This window comes from Myotis myotis, unplaced genomic scaffold (genome assembly GCF_014108235.1).
Source record: "Myotis myotis isolate mMyoMyo1 unplaced genomic scaffold, mMyoMyo1.p scaffold_m19_p_12, whole genome shotgun sequence".
Taxonomy (NCBI): Eukaryota; Metazoa; Chordata; class Mammalia; order Chiroptera; family Vespertilionidae; genus Myotis; species Myotis myotis.
This window is the reverse complement of record NW_023416316.1, coordinates 7795202-7814385: the sequence shown is the minus strand read 5'-3', so window position 1 is coordinate 7814385 and position 19184 is coordinate 7795202. Positions and strand designations below refer to the sequence as shown.

At 46.9% G+C, this 19184-nt stretch overlaps 1 protein-coding gene across 14 annotated transcripts in view; it reads left to right on the top strand.

Annotated features, from left to right (window-relative positions):
• Nucleotides 1–16870, top strand: part of RABGAP1 (RAB GTPase activating protein 1) — a 132014-nt gene extending 115144 nt beyond the window's left edge. For 13 of the 14 annotated variants that reach the window (XM_036329739.1, XM_036329736.1, XM_036329731.1 and 10 more), the window contains 7 exons: nt 8063–8155; nt 8528–8638; nt 10484–10588; nt 11453–11536; nt 11953–12024; nt 13731–13928; nt 15208–16870. In XM_036329739.1, the coding sequence (XP_036185632.1) occupies nt 8063–8155; nt 8528–8638; nt 10484–10588; nt 11453–11536; nt 11953–12024; nt 13731–13928; nt 15208–15330 (786 nt within the window). In that variant the 3' untranslated portion in view covers nt 15331–16870. The remainder of the gene's footprint in view (nt 1–8062; nt 8156–8527; nt 8639–10483; nt 10589–11452; nt 11537–11952; nt 12025–13730; nt 13929–15207) is intronic. The other variant, XM_036329737.1, reaches the window with a different exon arrangement.
• Nucleotides 16871–19184: the final 2314 nt, after the last annotated feature.

Below are 19184 nucleotides of genomic sequence, written 5' to 3'. Positions count from 1 at the left end.
AATGATTAGTTATGCTCTGGCAGCTATACTTGAATACCGGCAAATATTAATGGAGAGTTGAGCCAATTATCGGCAAAGAACCTTAGTCACAGTATAATATGCCAGCTCAAAATAAGAAAATCCTTGGCAAGCCCTGCGTGTGTTATGTGGGCAGCATGAGGTTGGGAGCACCTCAGTCAGTACGGTGTGTGTGTGATCGCCTGCGGGGGCAGAGTCCCTCTGGACATGGAGAAGGGGGCTCCTGCTATGGAATGGTTTGGAATCTAGCTTTTTAACTTTTTGGTGTACAATTTAGAAATGAAACATTGACTTTGGCTCATTGAAATTCCATTCCATTATATTTTTATTTTTAAAAAATTGTGGCTTGGTTTTCAGAGTTGTGCTTCCTGATTGAGAATACTTTGCCACACATGCAGTCCAGGAAACAAAGATCTATTTTTCTTATTGTCATTGTTGTAACATTTATAATGTTGTAATTTCTGGTATTTGTATAGTTTTTGGAAGTATCTCATTTCTTCCATATGGTAACTTATGAGGTACATAGAGCAAATCAAGTGTGGAAACTGAGGCATACAGAAGTCAGGTAACTTACCCAAGTGGTACTGGCTGGGCACTGACAAGCCCTAGTGGAACTCAGGCCTTCAGACTTTGCATTCGCAATGTGCTTTCCACTCCTTTGCAGAAATACAACAGGAGTTAAGTTTATTGTGGCAATACCCAAAACAGCCACAAGATGGAGGTGTTGTTCAAAAAGGTCTGTATTCCTCCCTGTACCTGTGTGTGTGTGTCCCTTTATGTCTGTCTTTTCTCTCTTTTCTACCCTTTTACTTCTCCCCTTCTCCTTAGTTTATTATGGGACTAACATATTTATTTTTTGAGGAATTTTTGATCTCCTGTTCTTCATCTGTAATTTAATAGCATGTATAAAAACTCATTTAGCGGTCCATTGATTTTCTCTTTTTTTATGGGCCAGTGCCCTGAAATAGAAAATTTTTTTCACTTCTGCTATGAAGTCTAAAAGGAATTTCATTTTTAACGATTGTTCTAGGAGTTAATGAATAGCTCCATAACCCATTCATACTCATAACTGTACTATGCATTATTTAGAGGGGGGTGGGAATACAATCACAGTTAGATCTTTTAAATTTTTGATTTGAGAATTATGTTAAAGCAATGGTTTCTTTTGTCTTTACAGGTATTTTAGAGAATAAGTCAGATATATGAGGCTAGTTTAGAAGAAACAGGAAACAGCTGAAAGAGATGGCTCAGTTGGTTTCTTAGATCAAGCTTGAAGACTTGACCCTTTTGTTGTAGAATCCTCACTAAGGTGAAATGTAATTTCTGAACCACTGTTTCACTAGAATTTATAAAGTGATTGTGCTAGACTTCAAACTACCTGTAAGAAAAGATATTATTACAAAAACCAAATAGCAGTATCTCCAAATTAATGCAATCCTAATCACTTGCTATTTGGGGAAACAGAAAACTCTTTTGCATTTGGGAATCTTTTCCTTGGGGAATATTTTTATTTATGAGCTAAAAGCCACACTAGTTTGAATTTCATTCTCTGCTCTTATCATTTGTGTAGTTAATGTCCATTAGTATTAGGGCTTTAAGCTCTATGATTGCAGTGACTTCATCAGTCTTTCCTTGGTGTGTTCACAGAATCTTTCATAGTGTCTATACATGGTAAGCTAATCATTGCAATGACGACATGAGGTCATTTTTCAAATGCATACATAAAGCTTAGAAAATTGAAGAAAACTCCCAAAGGGCATAAAATTTCTAAGTGATGGAATAGGGATTAGATCCTGGGAGTTTGACTCTAAAGTCAATGCTTATTGTCACTGTGCTTTACTGTAAAGGAGGGATTGAATGAACAGGACAAGCTTAGTCTGTGTCAGTGTTGAAACCCTGTGTCTACACTGTACCTAAGTTCAGTTTTCCCTGTAACTAGACCAGGCTATAGTTTTACTTCTTTGCTTGTTGTAACCTTTTAGAATTGAATTTCATGAGGAAACTCCTGAGTGGCTGCTCTTTCTCTGCACTATACCCTAAATTTTTCAATGTTGTAAGGGTAGGCAGTGGTCACTCCCTTCTTATTTTAATAAGTTGGTCTCCCCTGGTGCTTATCTGTGTTTGAGTTCTCTGCTACTAATTTGCTTCTGCATTTTAGAAAAATACTCTGATGGTAGGACCAGAATGCCTAATTCTATTTAGTGATTTTAGAGCGAGTTTGAGTCTGAACTATTTGAACAAATGAAATAAAAAGGCCCAGAGATTAAATAGAATGTTGATTTGTTTCAAGTGGTTATAAGGGCAGGCCTTGGAGTTGCATGGCTCTCATCCTGGCTCTGCCTGTGCCCTGTGACCCAGGGTAGGTTAACACAGCAGGGTTGGAGAGAGAGCCATAAAGATGAAGCCTTTAATGTAGCTGCTGATCTTCGGATGATCATATCATCCCTTAACACCGGTGATCTCTTGAACTGCCTTGTTGTGACCTCCTCTGCCCAGGTATCTCCTTAAGTCAGTTAAAGTCAGTAAACATTTATAGATTTTCTTATGTGTCAAGAACTGTCCTCACTACTGAGCATGCTGCAGAGATAGATAAGAAGCAAGAATCACCCCGGATCACTGTTCTTGTGCTGGCGTCGTCACTAAGCAGTCACTGTACCTGTCTAGGTCTCGATTTCCCATCAATAAAATGAGGGTGATAATTCCTGCTATACCCATTTCAGAGAGGTGTTTGGAAGATTAAATAAATGGTAGGTATAGAGGTATCTTGTTATCTTGACAGTCCTGTGTGAATCTCAGGTTCTTCTAACTACTGAAAAGCCAAGTTCTTAACCAAGCATTCAACAAGAGGGAGGTGGGCTTGGTCAGATTTCTTTATTTTAGCTATGAGGACTTTGGAGTCAGGATCTCCTTAACGTACAAGACCTCTTCCTACCCACCCACTCACCCAGACAATATCCTAGAACCCTGCCATGCAGGCCACTAACATTCATCCTCCCACGTTTGCTGACTCCCTATGTCTCCAGCCCAGCTAGGGGCCTTTGGGAATTCGCTCCTCTTTCCTGTCAGCAGCCCATTTCCTGCTCTTTTTTGTGAAATGGGCTTTGTTTAAATGGCTCATTCTCTGGAGCACATGTGCAGAGGATAGTTCTGCTTCTGATTCTATTAGTAAAAGTAGTAGCTACCACCAAGTGAAAGACCTCACTCTGCGGGGCACTCGGTGAGCTCTTCAAATGTTTTATATCATGTGATCCTCATAACATCAGCCCTTAAAAGGCTTGTGGTGGTTTTCACAGATGAGGAACCTGAAGCCGAGATAAGGCAGCTTGACCTTAGTTACACAGAGTCATTAGCAGAGCCAGGACTCGAGTCTTGGTCTGTCCACCTGCAGACTGTACCCTCCCCCCGCCCCCCCCCCAGGCAAGTCTGCAGCCACTCCCTTTCTCCCACTCTGGGCCTTGACATCCCTGCCTGTGCCAGAGGCTGGCAGGTGCTGCCTTTCCTAGGGCATGTGGCCCCTGTGTGAAGAGAGAGCAGTGTCCGATTCCTGTGAAGATTGATGATGGGTCACCAAAGGGAGGGATTTGGGACTAGCTCTGTACTTCTACCAAAATGTCAAGCTGACAAGTTCCAAGTCTCCACTGTCGAATTCTAAGTTTCTTAACTGGGGACTGTGTATGGCTGGGCCTCAGGGAGCCTGGGAGCCCTCCGGGATGGGATGTAGAATGTTCTGTTGCTGTGGGTGGGTAGGGGCAGAGTTGCCTTCTGTGCTCTTTTATGAGGACATCGCTTTTTATGGGAACCATGGCTCTCAGGACACTTTCAGTTTGGTTCTATTCCTGACATGTTAGGAACCTCTGTACAGACTGCAGTGGGTATAACATTGGTTTTACCTAAATTTAGTACAAACTTGGTCTGATCCCAGGACACTCTTAGATTTCCCCCCCAAAAAAGAACATTTAAACAAAAACTTTTAAATACCTTTTTTTTAACCCTCACCTGAGGATATACTTTTTTAGTGTTGTTTTGGGGGGTGGAGGGTGTAGAGGAGAGACATTGATGTGAGAGAGACATCGATCAGTTGCCTTCTTTATGCGCCTTGAGGGGGTCAAACCCACAACCTAGATATGTGCCCTGACCTGAAATCAAACCTGCAACCTTTTTGGTGTAAGGGACTATGCTCCCACCAACTGAGCCACCCAGCCAGGGTTCAAATATAATCTCTCAGGGCAAAAATGCCCCTGTGTGTGAAGCTGTGATTTCCACCGCCTCCTTAGAGGTGTCAGCCAATAGAGGGTGTGATTCCTAGCTCAGGGGCTGATTCCATAGCTGTCCTACTTCCTGAATTCAATTAAAATGTTATTATTGGTATAACTAAGAGACAGACAAAATGACCCTTGAACTTTTTAGAGTGGGGACTATGTCTCTATTCATTAAGTATTTTCATGCTTACTCTGGGTCAAGCATTCAGAATTTTGCAATGAATAATAGTTCCTGCCCTGTGGAGTTTGCATATTGTGACCTGTATACATCTTTGTATTGTAATGCCTACAAAGAACATTCCCCTTAGCTGTGCTCAGTTGTTGGGTAAATAAATGCCCCTGCTGCATCCTGATTATAGATTTAAAGGATGGCCATTGGCTTTGATTTGTTCAGTATCTGATTATTGGAGTCCCGATTGTATTGTAGGCATTAAACTTGGGCACTGGAGATATGGTGGTAAGCAAAGCAGATGAGGCCTGCTACCTACTGGGAAGACAGACAATTAAGTAAGCACATAAGTAAATAATTGTGGACTTGGACAGGTGCATGAAGGAATTGCCCTGATGTCATGAGAATATATAAGGAAAGACCTGCCTGATGGGGGAAGGAGGTGTCAGGGAAGGGTTCCTAATGAAGTGATGTGGGAGCGCTCATTTGAGAGGTGAAGAGGGTGTGGGCCTGTGCAGGCCGAGGGGCCAGGCTTGCATTGGACGCTCACTTTGTTGCCATTTCCATTCAGAGGAAAGGTAGATGTAAAGGGTGGTCAATGTAATTCATCGTTTCTGTGCACTCTGTGTGGGCAGGGGATGGAGAAATGTTCTGACCTGGAGACTGATAATGAGATAGGCAGGCGAGAGGTGGGTGCTGGTCTCTCCTGGGTGCAGCTGCATGTGGAGGCTGCATTGGTGCCTCTCCATTCCCCATTGCGGGGTCAGGAATCAGCCTTCTTTGTGGGGTCTGTGCCTCAGAGACAGCCTGAATTATTGGCTCTGGTGTGCAGCCATCCATGCTGAGAAGCAGGGTCAGTGCGAGCCCATGATAAGCAGTGCTGCTTTTACTTATTTTTGTTTGTGATGGGGTTGGTGGGTAAGGGTTTAAGGGAGGGAGGGAGTAAGAAGGAAACAGAACCAGTGAGGCTGAGCAGTGGGAAGGGAGCCTGAGCCGGTGAGAAGGTCTGGGCCACAAGCTCCGCAGAAGACGGAGCTTTGCCTGTGTTCAGTCCTGGTACAGAAGCCCAGAGTCATTATGAGAGTTTTTTCTAACAGCATGTACTTTGTATACTTAATTATAAAAGCACCTTATGCTCACTGCAGAACACTTGAAAAACATGGGAAATGCATAAAGAAATGCCCATATCTTATCACGAAAATCTAAGAATCCATGAGATAACCAAATGTAGAGGGTCCAGCATTTATCAGGTGCTCGTTAGACGCGCACAGCTGTGCCAGTGTTGAGGGAGAACCAGCCCTTTAGTCTGAGAACGAGGCTTTTATAATTAGGGGTAATGAAATGTAGAAGACATTATTTTGTAATTAGCCTTTTAAAATGTATGTTTATAGGAAAAAATTGTTAATTCTTCCTTGCCCCTGCATGAGAATGAAAGTTGGAGAATCCTGAAGATTTGTGAGAAGGAATGTTCTGTAGGATTTAATGTCAGTTCTTTTTTTTTTTAAATGAAGCACTAAGGGGAGACTCGTAACCAGTCCCTCCTTGTTATTTACCACACTGACAGCAGAGAGCGCTGGGAGGCGGTTTTTGCCTCCCACACATCTCCTTTAGTTTCTGTTGCTCCACTATTGATCTGTTAGGATACACTTATTGATCATGCAGATGTTTTATTTAGGTGCTTTCTTTGTGAATGACACCTATATATGTAAAAGCCTAAGTGACTGTTACGACCGGACCACTGGCCGGTAGCTATGATGTGCACTGACCATCAGGGGGCAGACGCTCAATGCAGGAGCTGCCCCCTGGTGGTCAGTGTGCTCCACAGCCAACCTCCTGCAGCCGGCCAACCTCCCTCGGTCCCTCCCACCCGGCTGGCTGCGGTCCCTTCCCCCCCAGCTGGCTGGCCCAGTCGGCCCTGATCACCAGTCAGGCCAAGCAACCCCACCTGTGCATGAATTCGTGCCCCGGGGCCTCTAATTATACAATAAAAGTTTACCCCGGCATTGGCCTTAAACCACAGAAGATCTGAGTTTAAAAATGTCAATCCCCCACTTGTAGCCACACCCCCAAGTGTTTAATGGACATTTCTATAACTGCAGCCAGGGCGCAGTGCTGTGTGCTTGGTGGCCTCCCCTTGGGCGGCAGCCAGACTCCAGGATCAGCTCTGGTTGAAGCCGACATCAACATCCCGAGGAGCACAGGGGTCTGCAGAGTTGGTGGGAGGGGGAACGCCAGCAGCACGAGTGAGGTGCCTCTCTGGAGGCGCTGCAAACGTGGGCCTGTCCCGTCCCCTGTAGGTCTCAGTTTCTTCAATCCATAAAATGAGGAGAGTTGGACTAGACAAGCTCGGTTTCCTCATTGCCTGGAACTGGCAGCTGAGATTTGTGAGGCAGCATGGTGCTGATTCTTGAAGCTTTGGGAAGGGATGAGCGTTAGCTTGTAATCATTCCTTAAGTTGCTTATACCTGTTTTATCACTTTTCTGTTTCTTATATTTTATAATTCTTAAAAATATAATTTTAAAAAAACCAAAGAGAATGGGTTAGTGGTTTAGAGGAAGGAATAAAACAAAAGACTAAGGGTTGTGTCTTGAGGATGCCCTTAGTTACGGTCCAGATTGAAGAAAGAAAAGGGTTAATGAGTAAAAGGGGAAACAGCCTGTTCGGGAGGAGAGCTAAGAGGAAGGGAGAAAGGATCTCCTGAGAGGAGAGGAGCGGGTTGGTCATGGTAAAGCATGAAAGTCAAGAGATTTGAAGTCTAGTTGGGAAGAGAGAGAATGCACTGGACGGAGTGAAAAAGACACCACTCTGTGATCTTCAAGGGGATATTTTATAAAGAGTCGTTAGAGCAGGAGCTTGACTTAGAGAGGTTAAAGAGAGGCCCCGAAGCAGTGGGAGTGACGGGTGTAGACCTGTGGTTGGCAGTGGTTGTCGGTAAGAAAAAGCTTGAGAGAAAGAGGACAGTAGTTTGATGGGGCAGAAGAGCAGCCAAGTAGAGTGGTCAGCAGAGCTGTGTGTTGAAGGACAGAGAGAATTGTGCCTGTTTGATAGCACAGGAGCTAGTAGAGAGGAAAGTTGACAGGTGGTAGGACAGTGAGATGGCTGTAGCTAAACCTCGGGTGGAGTTGAGCTGCCTGGGTTCAAATCCCAGATCTGCCAGCCCCTCACTGAGTGACCGTGGTCAAAGTACGTAACCTCCTTATACCTCAGTTAAGTTGTATATAAAATGAGGAGGAGGAGGATGAAGAATACTGTACGTGAGGGCAGAGATTTGAAGCCTCTTGTAGCCATGCTGGTGGGTGCTAGATAAGATGGGGATGGGGATGGGGATGATGATAGGGACAGTGGGACCCAGGCTCAGATAGGAAGAGCTCTCTGTCGGTGGTCCTTCTAACACTTAGTAAAAACTGTGAGCCAGTTATTCCCAACAGAACCCTGGACATAGTAGCCATTGAGTGAGAATTCTGGGTCCTGGACGGTGCCCCATTCTGCTGATTTCCCTCCCAAATTTGGAAATAACATTTTCATAGTGACTGGGACAGCTCTGTCCTTAGTGAAGTCCCTGAAGCGCCCACCACTTTTGATACTTTTTAATTCATGCTGTGGTTTATCCTACAGATTAGTCAGAAGAAGCTGAAAAAATATGAAAAGGAATATCACACCATGAGGGAACAGCAGGCCCAACAGGAAGACCCCATCGAACGATTTGAGGTTCGCCTGTCATTTCCTATCATTGTGCCTGTAACAGCCTTGTTGCGTTCCTTTTAAAATTCAGTGCTACTGTTTCTAGATTCAAGTTCAAGTTTGAGTTTGCAAGTAAGAAAAAGTTTGTTTTGCTTCAAACCAGCGGCCTAGTTTGTTACAGTTTGGTGGCATTTTGGCACCGTTAATAAGACATAGTTACTTGACGAGGTCACTTATCAGTTAAGTTTTTCTGAAATTATTGATTGGTAGCCCATTAGGACCAGCTACATCTCCCACAATTTCCATAGCACTCAAGGGAGTTTTGAAGGTTAGCCCTGAAACACTGTCATTTTCATCTGATTTTTATGTGTCTGTAACTGGTTTCTTTTCATCTCTCAGCGGGAGAACAGGCGTTTACAAGAAGCGAACATGAGGTTGGAACAGGAAAATGATGACTTAGCCCACGAGCTTGTGACCAGCAAGATCGCGCTGCGCAAGGACCTGGATAACGTGAGTCTGACTCGGCTGCAGGGAGAGATTGTGTTCAACACTGACTTCTCCTTAGTCACGTGAAAGTACTGTGTGTGTTGGTCTGGTGAGTTACCCTCCTTTGAAGGTACGGCTCTTGCCAGTATTCCTTCCCCCTCTTCCTACAGGGGTCAGTGATGAGCTCAGGAAGCCGTCCTTCAGTCCTTGAACTTCCTCCCAAGCATTGTTGGATTGAGAGGCTTCTGGCGCTTCTCATGCTGCCACAGTTGGCAGTAGCATGTGATCACTATGATTTTCTTCACCTCCCCCTACAACAAGAAGAGACTTTGTTTCTTGCATATCCTGTGCCTGTTGACTAAGCACTGCCGGTTATAACAAAGCCTGGTGCCCAGGGTGCTTGATTTCATCGGGAATTTCTGTTGGCAGATAGGCCGTCTTTCTTTGCTTCTCCGAGTCTTGAGTTTGAGGTGATGGCTTTTCTGGCGGGCATTTGTCCATTCTCTCCACCACAGGCCTCCCATAGAAGAAGTGTAGTCTCTCATTCAGGGTTTAGGTCAGAGGTTGCAAGCTTTTTCTGTAAAGGGATAGATAGTAAATATCTTCGGTTCTGTGGGCCACGTGGTCTCTGTCACGGCTCTTCAGCTTTGCCACTGGTGCAGAACTAACCGCACATAGATAGTAAGTAAACGAATGAGCATGGCTGTTTGCTTATGATAAAACCTTATTTGTAAGAACCAGCGGATTTGGTGCATAGGCCAGCGTTTACCAGCACCTGACTTAGGTAGGTTTCCCTGTCAGGCTCCTAAGACTACTTCCTGCTCATAGGTTTCCTGATGCTCTAGAAAGAGGCTCAGGCTGCTGCGGGTTAACAGGGGACTTACATGGTACAGTGCACCAGGAGTGTCTGTGACCCATGAGGCCCTTGCTCCACCGAATGTGTGTGAAAATGTTGTGCACTGCTGAATCCCTCACTGCCCTCTGTGTTGCCACAGTCGTTCATTCCTCGGTGTCCTGGGACTGTCCGTGTCGGGGACTCATATCATTTTCACTGGGACCCACAGGTCTGCCTTCCAGACCTTTGTGTGTCTTAGGAGAAACGGGTGGAGGATCGCCATTAATGGAATAAAAACAGGAAAGGGGTGGCTTCCTTTATCAGGTGACAAGGAGACCAAAATGTGGAACTTGTTTGATGAAGCAGAGGAAATACTGAGAGTTTAGAGGAAGAAAACCAGAATTTATTATAGCTATTAGTGATTATGACAGCTTCTGTTCACCGAGTGTTTACTATGTGCTAGACCAGTGATGGCGAACCTATGACACATGTCAGAGGTGACACGCGAACTCATTTTTTTGGTTGATTTTTCTTTGTTAAATGGCATTTAAATATATAAAATAAATATCAAAAATGTAAGTCTTTGTTTTACTATGGTTGCAAATATCAAAAAATGTCTATATGTGACACGGCACCAGAGTTAAGTTAGGGTTTTCCAAAATGCTGACACGCCGAGTTCAAAAGGTTCGCCATTACTGGTCTAGACACTGTGCTTAGTTAGTCCTTCCCACACTTTATCCCTCAGACGAAGAGCGAGGCGGGCGCAGACAGGCTTCCGTGACTTGGCCAGTGGCACGTGGTCGGGGAACGATGGGACGGAGCCTAGGCTCCTGAGGCCCAAGGCTGTGCTCCTGGCCAGTGCCTTCCCGACCTCCCAGCCAGCACTGGGGCATGAGCCTCGCCTCCGGGCGATCGTGGGCCTATCGCCTCTCCTGTCCCCATCACAGTTCCCCTTAAAATGGGGTTGTGCTGGGTGGTTCAGAACCCTTCCGCTCTCAGTTCTGGTCACTGACAGCGTCTCTTAACTGTTTCAGGCTGAGGAAAAGGCAGACGCACTGAATAAGGAGCTGCTTATGACCAAACAGAAGCTGATCGATGCAGAAGAAGAGAAGAGACGGCTGGAAGAGGAGTCTGCTCAGGTGAGGGAGCTTCGCCCGCCCGTAGCCCTCTGTGTCCTGCGGACACTTGATGGTGGGAGTGTGGCTGGAGGCTTCCTGTTGGCACTGGAGAAGCTGGGACAGGTGGCTTCAGTTTCCGTGAGCCTTTTTAATGTACCGTGTAAAGCGTAATGATTCTTAATAATTAAAGCACAGTGAGGCAAGAGAAATCCCTGTGTGTCCACATCTGAGTGACAAACAATAGGGTTAGCATCTCTGCAGAAGGAAAGCAACACCCTAACATGTCTGGCTCTTCTACCTGTCCACTGACATGTCCTCCAAGAGCAAACTGGAAGGCTTGTCCGCAGCCAGCTCTACAGTCCCTGGGGCACAGACCTGCAGCCATAGGAAGAGCTTAGGGTGCTAGGTGCCCTGGGGCCAGCCCCATCCCCCCCCCCCCCCCCCCCCCGTTTTCCATAAAGGTAACTGCTGGTCTCAGACAGGGCTGCCTGAGGTGCGAGGTGACGGCACTTTACACAGATGGGAGGTCAAGTTACCGAGGCGGCCGTGGGGCTCCATCAGCTCCGTCCCTGCTCTGTGGCCTCCTCAGGCCCACAGGCCGGGTTGCTCTCAGGCAGAAGCTTCAGCAAACCCCAGAGTGGGGTGGGGTAGGGTGGGGTGTTTTGGGACATTTTGACTCTTCCCTCCCTCTCCTGGCATCAAGAAAACGGGTTAGTGATGCCAAGAAGTAAGAGGGAGGGAGGGAGGGAAGGAGGGAGGGAGGGAGGGAGGGAGGGAGGGAGGGAGGGAGGGAGGGCGGGCCCTGGCAGAGTCAGGTCTGGGCTTTGTGGGAAGCCCTTTATATTTCCCTTAAAACACTCACTTCTGCCTCTTCCATGTACGCAGCTAAAAGAAATGTGTCGGCGGGAACTCGACAAGGCAGAATCTGAGATTAAAAAAAACAGTTCTATCATCGGTGACTACAAGCAGGTGGGTCCACGCACCAGGGGATTGGGCTGTGTCCCCTCCTCGCCCAAGAGCTTCCGGCTCTGACCAGTCACTTCACGCCCGGCCACGTTGCCTCGCTGGTCAACTGCAGAGTAAGGGAGAGTTGCGATCTCAGTGTAGGTAGAGCACCAGGCACAGTGAGTGCCCAGCATGCGTGTGGGCGCTTATAAGTGAAGCCACACTGTGTTCCTGGGAGCATTTCAGGTGCAGGTCGCACCTTCTGTGCATGTGTGTTTCACGGTGCAGAAACGGTGGCCATCACGTGTGGTGCTGACAGGGGCCTGCAGGTCCCAGGCTGGTGGATGCAGAGGCCTGCTGCTGAGCATGGACCCAGCCCAGAGTATGCAGCTGATGGTGTGGCTCCAGATTTTCATTTGATATTATGTCTGTTCCTTTAGATTTGTTCTCAATTGAGTGAAAGATTGGAGAAGCAGCAGACAGCTAATAAAGTGGAAATTGAGAAAATTCGGGTAAGTCTTCCTTTATCAAAGAAATTTTATAGCACCTAGCTCAGTTTATGGCTGTAACCAGCACTGCAGATTTTGAGTAAGGGCGGTACTTTGATTTCAGAAGTGAAAGAAGCTGACAAACACCACAGCCTGACTCAGTAATTGACAGCTGATCCTGTGCTTGTGTCCTCTGGAGGGGAATACAGATGAGACCCAAAGAGCTCTGGCTTTAGATCTCAAAATCCAAGGTCCTTGTCCTTATAAATGTGTACAGCATCTCCTCCAGGGAGTTTGTAAGCAAAACAGGCGGCTCTAGATTCCAGGTGCTGCCGCGTGGGCAGTGCATGCTGCGCAGCACTGGGGCCTGGAGGCCAGGACTGCGGTGTGACTTGTCCCTCCCACCTGCGTGGACACTTCCTTCTGCTGTCACAATGATCCACGTGCCACGACAACGACTTGACTTTTTAAAGTGTAGTTGTTGCCAATTTGGGAGCTTTTGTAACGATGCTTCTTTCTTTAAGTTGTACCTGTATAAGAATACTTACCAAATTTTACTAAGATGAGTCATTTACTGAAAGATGCTTCCCTCACATACTTACACTTGAGTGGAGAGGAAAATGGAGAGTTCTGTGCTCATGACCATGTTTGCTTAGAACATTCTACCTGGAGCAAGATGATGCCCAGCCCCCACAAGAAGTGTTTAACCAGCAGTAGCTATTTTTTAAATATAATTTGTTGTCTGATTCCAGAACTAATAAAACTCATTGCAGAAAATTTGGAAGAGTATATAAGAAAAAAACCTCTTACAATCTTTTTTTAAATACATTTTTATTGATTTCAGAGAGAAAGGGAGAGGGGGGAGAGAGAGAGAGAAACATCAGTGATGAAAGAGAATCATTGATCAGCTGCCTCCTGCATGCCTCATACTGGGGATTGAGCCCGCAACCCAGGCATGTGCCTCAACTGGGAATTGAACCATCACCTCCTGGTTCATTGGTCCATGCTCAGGCACTGAGCCACGCCTGCTGGTCACCCCCTACAATCTTGTTATCCACAGATAACATCACCATCGTGCACACTTGGTTGTATATGCTTTCAGTCTTTGTTCTGTTTAACATACACAGTTTCATTCATTCTAAGATACGCATTCACACTCACATCTCTGAAATTGGGGCAGGTTTTGGTTTAGTTGGCAGAATGTTTTCTTAGAAGAACATAAGATGATGTTTCTTACAGTCAGTGGCATCTTATTTTGATGAGTAAGAAAATATATTTTGAAAATATATTTTATGTATTTTAACCATACTATAGATACATTTTTTGTTTACCATCTTATGAAAAATTCCTCAGAAACTTAGAGGCTGCATACTTCCTGTATAAATACAGCCCAGTGTATTGAATTTCTCCCAGGTGTTGGGTAGCTTCTCTCTCATTCTGCAGTGAAAATCCTTGTACATAAATCGTATCTAGTCACTGCTGCTTCATTTTTTAGCCAAGGTTCTTAGATACGATTACTGACTGGATCACGACATCATACTGTTTTTACTGCTTTCAGTGTATAGCGCCAGGTGGTTTTCCCATAGGCCGTCTACCTGGTTACAGGGGGCAGATTTTCAGAAGCTGTGGTGCCCACTGAGAAGCCACCTCTTGGCTCCAGGAGAGTGATGCTCACATTTCTAAACGACCAGTTCTCTTCTTGTCTCTTTACATCTGACATTCAATTTTAGCAAAAAGTAGATGACTGTGAGCGCTGCCGAGAGCTTTTCAACAAAGAAGGGCGCATAAAGGGCATCAGCGCAGCTAAGGAAGCTTTAGATGAGGACACAGATGAGGAGAAGGAGACGCTCAAGAACCAGCTGCGAGAGATGGAACTGGAGCTGGCCCAGACCAAGCTGCAACTGGTGGAGGCCGAGTGTAAGATACAGGTAACAGCACGCACACACACGCGCGCGCACACACACACACACACACACACACACACACCCCGGGGACCAAAGCGCTGCCTCTTCTCTTGCTGCCATGAGACTCGGACTGGCCAGAGGGGTCCTGGTGTGGGGAACGCCAGCATGACCTTTAGGGACTGGGGCTCTTTTCTCTTGTCAGCTTTGACTATGATGCTCACGGGAAGAAGCCCGTTACGTGTTATTTACCAGTGGATGTTGACGTGGCCTGTCCTAAGCATTGACCTTTTTCCTAATGATAATTATCAAGCTTGGGAGCTTCTTGGTGGAGCAGAGAATACGTGCTTTCAAGTCACAGCTGTACTATCAGAGTCTTCGACCTTGAGTTAGTAACCTCTCTACATTCCAGTCTCATCTGCAGGTGGAGATGATGAGTGAGGACAAGGAGATAATGCATAGAAAGGGTTTACACAGTGTGTGCCGGCTTCATAAATGCCGGCTCTTATGTCCCAGCTCCCATCACGTAGCTAGCTTGGTGACTTTGGACATGTTACCTAATTTATCCGAGCCTCCATTCCTGGTGAAGGAATTGGGGCTGATCTTGGTCCTCTTTATACTGTCTGGCTAGTTCTGTCAGCACCAGTGCTGAGCACAAGGAATCAAGCTTAGGCTGGGCCTCCCGCGTCTCATACATTCACTGGGTACCTGCTCTTCGCCAGGCCCTGTTCTCGATGCTGGGGCGGCAAAGCTAAGACATGGCTCATAGGACTGCCCAGGACAGGCAAGCAGTGTCTGAGCTGTGATCAAAGAATTGGACAGGTTGCAGCTACAGAAGAGAAAGAAGATTAGGCATTCCTGGGGGAGGGAGCAGCACAGGGAGGTGTGGGCTTGCCCAGCAAGGAGCCCTAGGAGGTAGGGGTGGATGTGGGTGCTGATCTGAAACAGCCTGCGTGTTGGCCCAGACCAACGTCTGAAGTGCCTTGCTCAGGAGTGTAGACTTGAGGTTCTTTCTGCAAGTCCATGATGCAGCCTTACCCGGGCATGAGCTCTGTGTGCCTGATGTGCAGCGATGGACAAGGGAGGGAGGTGTTTGTGTAGGAGGCAGTGTTAATAAACTAGGCAAGAAACAAGGCGGGCTTAACAGCTTTAGGCATTCCAGCTCTTTCCATGTCAGTTTGAGAAGGGGGAATTTCCAGAGGCCTCTCAAAAGTAAATAGACTGAATTCCTGTCCTGGCTCAGCTCTTGGGGAGGCAGCGTCTTCGGCACTGGAGCCAGCATCCTCATGCAGTCTTCCTCTTGCAGGACTTGGAGCACCATTTGGGCCTTGCCCTAAATGAGGTACAAGCAGCCAAGAAGACGTGGTTTAACCGAACACTGAGCTCCATAAAGACAGCAACTGGCGTTCAAGGGAAAGAGACTTGCTGAGAGCAGCTGCGGGCTCCAGACACCATCAGAAAACACAACACCTTTTGTTGCCTTCTTTGGCCAGATGTGTGATTCTGTGACATGTCCCAGGACCAGATGTACCTAAGTCAGATTCCTAGAAGCATATTGGTAGGTCATTGGCCCAGAGCTCCTGAAGCAGGCGCCTCTGGGCTAAGGCTCTCCTAACTACTGACACTAACAGGCCTGCCAGCCCAGCGGCTGCTCTGGACGCTCTAGGAAATCACTCCCAGGCGACTCCCAGGTTCACCCAGCCCACAGGCTGAGCTGACATGATCAGAGTTGGGGGAACCCTTTCAGGCTGTTGGTTTTTTTCCTAAATCTGTAACTTTTTTTTTTTAATACACGTTATATATACTGTGGCTGGGTGGGGTGGGGCAGAGGATCAGGAACTCCAGTAATTCTTACCTGCGTCAGTGCCAGCAGAGGGTCCTCTGGGTAATGGAGAAGCACTTTGTTTTAAAGAGGAGGGTTTCATGGGTGCAGTGAAGCAGCCTAGTTTTGTTAAACTATATGATGCACAGGTTTTGGTTTGGCATTTTTCACGTTTCAGATCAATTCTATGCAACTCTCATGGTTCCTGTTGTTTTTTAGTGTTAGCTGCCAAAATGACTTCACAGGGCTGGGGTGGGTGACCATGAGACTGGATTAATCATAATGTGGACAAATCTTATTTTGCTCAATGTGTCATGTGTGTATATGTATATATATATAAAAATATCTTTTCCCAATGCCCCCAAATGACAGTGTTTAAATCCCAGACTAGGACTGATCTGCACAACTTAATTATGTGGTTATGTGGGCACTTAACTTCACTCCAGGTCTGTTGGGTTCTGCTCTCCTCCCTGCCGTTCTGAGAGTTGTGACAAGCTCCCTCACTTCGAGATTCCAGGTGTTTTGCACAACAGATTGTGTAAGTGAGGAGGACACTGAGCTCTGTGTGTCTGTGTAAATGTACATGTGGGACGCCCAGGCCCCATCCTGCTGGCCCGTGTCCTCCCCTGGAGTGTGGCTGGGTGCAAACCTCGCTGTTTAAATGGGCTGCAAGTTCTCGCTTCAAAACTATGGAATGGAGGTTTTAGCACCTTTTTTTAAACAAACACAGACTTTTAACTTCTATAGTGATGTGCCGGCAGGCTGTCTTGCAGATGGTTCGTCGTCCTCTCTGCGTGGTTGGAGGTAGCTGGTTACAAGAGGCGCTGGTTTGTATGTAGACACTTGGGTTGTTTTGTATCTTTTCCCATTGGCTGTACTGACGCTTGCTGAGGTCATCTGTGTTAACGTGGAGGTAACAAGTGGCAAGCCCTCCTCCCACCTTCCCCCCACCACTTTGTGTCTTTCTTGTTCAGTTACCAAAACAGCTGTAAGCCCGTCTAAATCTAGGTGCGTGGACATTGTGTTAGGGTAGTCTTAGTGTGTTAACTTTATGAATTGAAATATAAACCAGTAAAATTGTATTACTATTTCTTCCGTTGGTTTTATTTTAACAGCATATTCATTAAATATTTTGGTACAAACAGCACTGCTTTGTAAAAACCAGTTTTATCACGTGCAGCATCTCCCCAACCCCCACTATCAGAGAAGTCAAATACGGTATGTGAGCCGCAGCCACCTCCATTCAGATCCTTTGTAAGCAGCTGAGGTGCCAGGCCCATGGGGTGAGAAGACACAGGCTCCGCCTTCATCGTGAGCATTGCCCCGCTGAGAAATAGGCGAGGCACTATTTGTGTGTTCGAGGTTTAGGGAAATCATAAGGGTGTAATTAAGCCTTAAAAGACAAAAGCATCTCGCCCGGCTGAGATGGAAGAGTGAATTCCCGCCCAGAATGAAGAGCAGAAAGGTAGGCAGATTACCTGGGGTCCAGGTCTGCTCTGCTGGAGCTCAGAAGTGGTGGCATGGACAGCCAGCTTGAAAAAGTTGCTTTCTGTTCACTGGGAGCCACCCCACACCAGGGGATGAGGCTCCCAGACCCTGCCGACCTTACCGCCCCACCCCTTCTCTGCAGCAGGAAGAAGAACAGTGCTCCCCTCTCTGCGTCGCCTGCCTGCCCTCCAGGACCTCAGCTGCTACACCCAGGCTTTGGAGGAAGTGGGTTGAGATGCAGGCCACAAAGAAGGGAAGGTGGTGAGTGAGCCCCCCTGAAGCTGGGCAAGGGCCTGGGCCATGGCAGGGCCTCCAGAGCACGGCGGTTTCTTTCCCTTTGCCTCTCACAGGCTGGCCACCCTGGGCAAGAAGCCAGGACAGCCTTTTCTAGGCTTTTCCACTGCCAGGGGTCTCAGTGACCAGGAATTAGGGATTCAGTAGCAATCCTCACCTCTGCAGCTATGCCCTGGCCCAGACAAAGGAGTCCAAACACCAGTCCGCCTCGGCACAGAGGCCTAACGTGCCTCAGAAGGAGTCCTCTTCCGGGAGGTCCCCTAGTTACATTGCCGGGAGCCGGTCCATCCTTGTTGTTTCAAAGGACCTGGCATATATGGCATACTGTTCTTAATATGTTTGCTCAACTTCTTGGCACTATGTGTTTTAACCAAGGTCTCTGAGAAAGGTTGTTTCCCCAGGTAGGGATTTTCCCCTGAAGTTAGGGAATAAAACCTCTTAACTAGTGCCAGGTGGGTAATTAATCACTTTAACTACGAACAATCATGCTTAAGCTACATAATCTTTACTCCCTGGAATGGAGATAAGAAACGCCCTAACCTTTGTAATAGAGATTGATAGGATTGAATCAACTGGTATAAATACAGATGTAATAAGACAGCAAGACACAGAACTTAGAATACGGAACCAAGAGAGACGGAACCTAGGCACAGAACCTACACAGAACGTTCTCTAGAGACAGAAGAACTTCGCGGGAGAGAACATGGCAAAAGTTCCTGGACAGAAACTGGCCTCAGAACCTAGAGACAGAACCTAATGAGAGAACATGGCAAAAGATCCTGGACTGAACCTGACTACAGAAATTGGCAAGAGAACCTGACTAGAACCTGGTGACTGAACCTGGCTGGAGAGCCTGGACAGAACCTGGCTGGAGAATCTAGCAAGGGAACATGGCTACAGAACCTGGCTGGAGAACCTAGCAAGAGAACATGGACACAGACCCTGGCAGGAGATCCTAACCAGAACTTCGCTGGAGATCCAGACCAGAACTTGGCTGGAGATCCTGGATGGAGATCCTGGCTAGCCTGCTGATCAACTGAACGCTGTCTCCATGTCATTCCTTCTTCGCCGACTCCATCCACACCTTTGGGGACCCCTGGACCCGCTGGGTCTGGACCCCGGCATATGGCGCCCGAACAGGGACCCCTAGGTAAGCGCCCTGCACTCGGGATGGATAGGACTCCACCGTAGGAAGAGGGTGGATAGTCTTTGCCCCACAATCGGGACGGATCAGACTCCACCATAGGAAGAGGGTGGATAGTCTTCGCCGACTCCGTCCACACCTTTGGGAACCCCTGGAACAGGATTCCCCTAGGTAAGCCCCCCCCCCATTGAGAACCCCCACATTCGGGATGGATAGGACTCCACCAGGGTATTGCAGACCCCCCTATAGAGGATAAGTAGGGTAAGAAGGTGGATAGTACAGAACTTAGATTGAGAAGATGTACCATACTGAGTCCAAAGAAAGAAGACTCTGTATTGATTCTTAGATTGAGAAGATGTGCCATACTGAGTCCAAAGAAAGAAGACTCTGTATTGATCTTTAGATTAAGAAGATGTGCCATACTGAGTCTAAAGAAATAAGACTCTGTATTGATCTTTTAACATATATGCTTGCTAGCAGAGGAATTAAGGTTACTCCCAGTCAGACAGAACATTTTATACAAGAAATATGTCCA